The sequence below is a fragment of the Eimeria necatrix genome, genomic scaffold (assembly GCF_000499385.1).
Source record: "Eimeria necatrix Houghton genomic scaffold, Enh_scaff31, whole genome shotgun sequence".
Lineage (NCBI taxonomy): Eukaryota > Apicomplexa > Conoidasida > Eucoccidiorida > Eimeriidae > Eimeria > Eimeria necatrix.
The window spans coordinates 130,001-135,000 of record NW_013655303.1 but is presented as its reverse complement, the minus strand read 5'-3'; the positions used below and the strand labels follow the sequence as shown (position 1 = coordinate 135,000).

The 5,000-nt window shown below is 47.2% G+C and overlaps 1 protein-coding gene across 1 annotated transcript; it reads right to left on the bottom strand.

The window, feature by feature from the left end:
• Window positions 1-1,257: 1,257 nt before the first annotated feature.
• Window positions 1,258-4,147, bottom strand: ENH_00043040 (gamma-glutamylcysteine synthetase, putative; the record flags this gene model as incomplete). The annotated part of the gene is made up of 4 exons (XM_013585301.1): window positions 1,258-2,247; window positions 2,608-3,156; window positions 3,423-3,593; window positions 3,749-4,147. 4 exons carry the CDS (start codon window positions 4,145-4,147, stop codon window positions 1,258-1,260), a joined length of 2,109 nt encoding a protein of 702 aa, XP_013440755.1.
• Between the last annotated feature and the right edge of the window lie 853 nt (window positions 4,148-5,000).

The window sequence follows — 5,000 nt, the reverse complement described above, 5'->3', positions numbered from 1 at the left end:
TATTTATTTATTTATTTATTGTTTATTTATTATTTATTATTTATTCTTTTATTATTTGTTATTAAAATGGAGCAAGGAATATGTCGGAAAAGAAATAAATGAATTTAATTCGAATTGAAGAAGTTGAATTAATTTTGAAGTTGAAAAAGATTTTTTCAAATTAAAATAAATTTAATTTATTTCAAATTAAAATAAATTTAATTTATTTCAAATTAAAATAAAAACAAAATTGCACAAGTTGAAAACCCTTTCAAGGAAAATCGAAGTCTTTTGAATTAATTCCATAAAATTGAATTTATTTTAATCTTTTTTTATTTTTATTTTATTTATTTTAATTCCTTAATTTTTGTTTTCATTTTTTTTTATTCTTCTTTACAGGACTCGGAAATGGATTTCGACTTGGAGCTGGAGGGCCTCTAAAGACTAAATGAAAATAAAAAAACAAAAATAAAAATAAATAAAATAAATAAAATTGAAAATAAATAAAATAAAAATAAATAAATTAAAAACAATAAAATGAGTGGCGAAGTGCAGCAGCACTTCGGGGCTGTGCATGCGCAGTGTACGTACACCCCAGCAGCAGCTGCTGCTGCGGCTTTTCTCGAGACGAAAACTTTCTTTTGCAAAAGTACAATTAAAACATATTTGCCTTCCAAACCCTAAACCCTAAACCCTAAACCCTAAACCCTAAACCCTAAGGGTTTATAAATATTTATTTTGTTTCAGATTCGCTTCATAACTGCCTGTGCTAACGCGCTCAGGTGTATGTACACCGCGTGGAAGTGTGTGCGCACTGCAGCAGCTCTCAGTCTTTCCAAACAGCTGCTGCTGCTGCTGCTGCTCAACTGCAGCAGCAGCAGCAGCAGCAGAAGCAGCAGCAGCAGCAGCAGCAGCAGCAGCAGCAGCAGCAGCAGCAGCAGCAGGAAAAGAAAAGAAAGAAAGAATTGAAGAAGAGTTTCATTGGCATTTGTTTTCAAGTTTGTCGCTGGACAAAAAAGAAAAGACAAAAAAGAATTCGACAGCCAAATGCAGCTGCTGCTGCAGTCGGGGTCCTGCTGCGGACTTCCCCGACGAAATGGCCACAAACAAAACCAAATAAATAAATAAATGAATAAATAAATAAATAAATAAATAAATAAATAAATAAATAAATAATAATAATATGAATAATAATATAAATATAAATGTAAGAATAATAAAAGTGAAGGAGGAGTGGCGGACTTTGCGGCGTGCGCGGCGCTGGGGTGTACGTACACCTCAGTCGCTGCGCACGAGTTCCTGCGGCGGCGTTTGCTGCATTTGTTTTTGCATTTCTTTTTGGAGGATTTGTTGGAAGCAGCAGTTTGAATTATTATTTTTTGGATTTGTGGACTTTTGGAAACTTTTAATTCCCAAGTAAGTCCGCAGCTTCTGCTGAATGGCGCTGTGCTGCAGCGCAGCAGCAACGCGGCCGCGCCCGTGCAGAATCGCTTCCGGGTTTATCTTCCGCGAGGAGTTTTGCTGCTGCTGCTGCTGCTGCTGCTGCTGCTGCTGCGGCAGCAGCAGCGGCCCCATGAGCGGCTGCGACTTCACGAAGCTGGGTCTGCTGCTGCTGCTGCTGCTGCTGCAGCAGCTGCGGCGGGTGACGGCGGCGCAGCAGCAGCAGAGGTCGCCGCCGCTGCTGCTGCTGCTGCAGCTGCTGCAGCAGCTGCTGCAGCAGCTGCTGCTGCTGCGGCGCGCGAAGGGGCCCAGCAGCTCCGGGACTTCGACTTCGCCGCTGCCAATCTTCATGGCCAACTTGCAAATGTCGAAAGCAGCAGCAGCAGCAACAGCAGAGTCGCCCTTGTAGTCCGGATGAGCAGCAAGACAAGCTCGCAAGAAAGCAGCATCTGTGGGGAGAATGCCGGAAGTTCGGAGGTAAATAAAGCTGTACATTTCCATGAAGCTTTCGAAAGCAGCAGCAGAGCAGCTGCTGCTGCTGCTGCTGCTGCTGCTGCTGCTGCTGCTGCTGCGCTGCTGCAGCAGCAGCAAACGGCAGCGCTCCAGCAGCGCGGGGCCCCGCGGGGGGTCTCCTTGCTGCTGCGGCTCGCCGAAGAGAATGGAGTGTATGGACAGCTGCGCCACGGACTTGTCTGCTGAGTTCTTTTCCACTTCTTTTCGAAAATAAAACTTTTGATTCAAAATGGAATTCAACTTTGCTGCTGCTGCCATGTTCTTGTCGTTCAGACTCATCGGGATGTACAGGTCAATGCCCTCCTCCTCAATCAACTGCACACACAACAGCAGCAGCAGCAGCAGCAGCAGCAGCAGCAGCAGCAGCAGCAGCAGCAGCAGCGGCAGCGGGGGAACAACACGGGCGAAATTGCAGCTTCTGAGGATCGACAGGTGACAATTTAAAATTAAAATTAAAATTAAATTTAATTAAATTTATATTTGAATTTAATTTCAAGAAATGATGAACGAGAAATAAAATTAAAAGAGCACAAGTTGGGGGCTGAAATGTCTGATAAGGGTTTAGGGTTTAGGGTTTAGGGTTTAGGGTTTTTAGCCCTGAAGGGCTCAAAAAGCCTCGTTTTCAAGGGTTTAGGGTTTAGGGTTTAGGGTTTAGGGTTTAGGGTTTGGACTGACGTGGACAAGTGCTGCAATCAAAAGAATGCAGGTGGCGTTTTCGAAGTCGGTGATTTGGAGTTCGGGAGTGCGCATTTCGACTCTCCAGCCGATGAGGTCTCGGGGTTGACTTTTGGGCGATCTTTGGCGATTTTCGTCGGAATTTTGGAAATAAAAAAGATTTTTGGATTCATTTTTGATTTTATTTTCGAATTTGAAGTCTTTTGAGGGTTTGGAGTTGCGTTTAGCGCAGCTTTCCGTGGCGTTCAGAAACTGCGGCGGCGGCTTGAAGCGCACGCCGTTCCAGTTGGTGCTTTGCAAGTTTTCAAAGTCCTCCGCGCTGTCAAACGCCTCTCCTTCTTCCAAAGTCCAATCCATTTCTCCTTCTTTGATTATTTCTTCTTCAGTTTTTCCTTTTTGCAAAAGTCGGTCTTTGAAGATCACCAGCGGGTCGTGCACGAACAGAAACGCCACGTGCCGCGCCAGCACCGCGTCCACGCCCGCCCGCACCAGCGCCGCGAACGCCTTCTCGTTCACGCTCACCTCCACGTCGTTCAGCTCTTCCAGTCTCTGAAGTGCAAAACAACAATAAAAAACAAATAAAAAGGAGAAAATTCAAACAAAGTGAGAAAAAAACGAAAAAAAACTCCCAAAAACAAAAAAAAACTCCCCAAAACAAAAAAAACTCCAAAAAACGGACAAGTTCCAACGAAAACTGAAAAAGCTGCACAGAAAACGAACCCAGCCGCCCCGGGAAGCCGAACTGCCGCTGCGCCGAAGGGGAACTCGAGGCCTAGGGTTTAGGGTTTAGGGTTTAGGGTTTAGGGTTTGGTGACCTCGGTGAGTGCGGGGCTGTCGCTGATGTAGAGGGAGTTGGAGGAATATCTGGACTTTGTTATTTTTTGTTTTTCTTCAGGCTTTCTGCTGTCGACGGCCATGCTGATGGTGTCCCAGCGGGTGTCAGTGGCTGCGACGCAGCCGCGGAGGAAGGGCGTGGCTGCGGTGATCTGCGGAGTCGCAACGGAAAGCTGAGCGATCTGCATGGAAAGCGCGGTTTTTTTTCGGAAATTCTTTTTGCAAAGGACAATAAAAGGGTTTTGCAGTTCTAAAAAGCCAAAAAAGGCCGCGAACTCCGGTTTTTTTCCGGGTTTCCAGCACCCACCGACAGCAGCAGCGGCGCCAGCACGATCAGCTGGTCGTACAGGTAGCGCGCAGCAGCCAAGTTCCGCGGCGAAAACGTGGCCTGTACGCAATTCATTCCCATTCCAAATCCCATTGCGTCCATATAAATGCAAAGATCTGTTTTTTTGCGCAAGTGGGAGTCTGGGAAGGGCCCCTGGGGGTGTCTGGCGAGGAGGCAGCGGCGGCCGCCCAGCAGCAGCTCCACCAGCGCCTCTTGCATTTCCCGCCGCGTTTCGCCGCCTTCTCCGCTCTTTATCTTTTTAATTAAACTTTCTTCCGAACTTTCTTTTCTTTCTTTTCTTTCTTTTCTTTCTTTTCTTTCTTTTCTTTCTTTTCTTTCTTTTCTTTCTTCCGCAAAACTCGGAGTGTTCCGGTCCATGTACAGCGGCACCAGCGCCTCCACCTTGCTCCCGCGGCGCCTGCAGCAGCAGCAGCACAAGCAACAATAGCAGCAGCAGCAGCAGCAGTAGCAGCAGCAGCAGCACAAGCACAAGCAACAATAGCAGCAGCAGCAGTAGCACAAGCACAAGCAACAATAGCAGCAGCAACAGCAGCATCACAAGCAGCAACGACAACAGAAGCAGCTGCAGCAGCAGCAGCAGCATAGCACAACCAAAAACAATAGCAGCAGCAGCAGCAGCACAACCAACTAGCAGCAGCAGCAGCAACAGCAGCAGCAGCACAACGAGCAGCAGCCTGAAGAGAAGCGCAGCAGAGGTTTGTGTCGGAAAAGATTAAATTAAAATAAATTACTTTCTGATGTTTGCTGTCAAAGTCCCAAAGCGAGGATGAGGGTTTATAACATCATCCGCTAAAAAGAGGCTTTGGCTCAGCGGGTTTGGGGGGCCCCCCTGCTGCTGCTGCTGTTGCTGCTGCTGCTGCTGCTGCTGCTGCTGCTGGGGCGCGGCTCCCCCCGCTGCTGCTGCTGCTGCTGCTGCTGGGGCCTCTGCTGCTGCTGCTGCTGGCTCCTCAACTCCCAGCAAAGGAAACGCAGGAAGAAATAAAGGAGAAAGCCGAGGGCCCAGCCAGGACTGCGCGCATGCATTCAGGTGTACGTACACCCCACAACCCTCAGGTGTACGTACACCCCACGCCGCTGAGGTGTACGTACACCCCAAACCCTTGCTGCCCGCCGCTGCGCATGCATGCAACTTTTCTTTGTTTTATTTTTATAAATACTTTGAGTGCACGCAAATTGTAGCTTTTAACTATTCCACTAACAATAAAGTAGT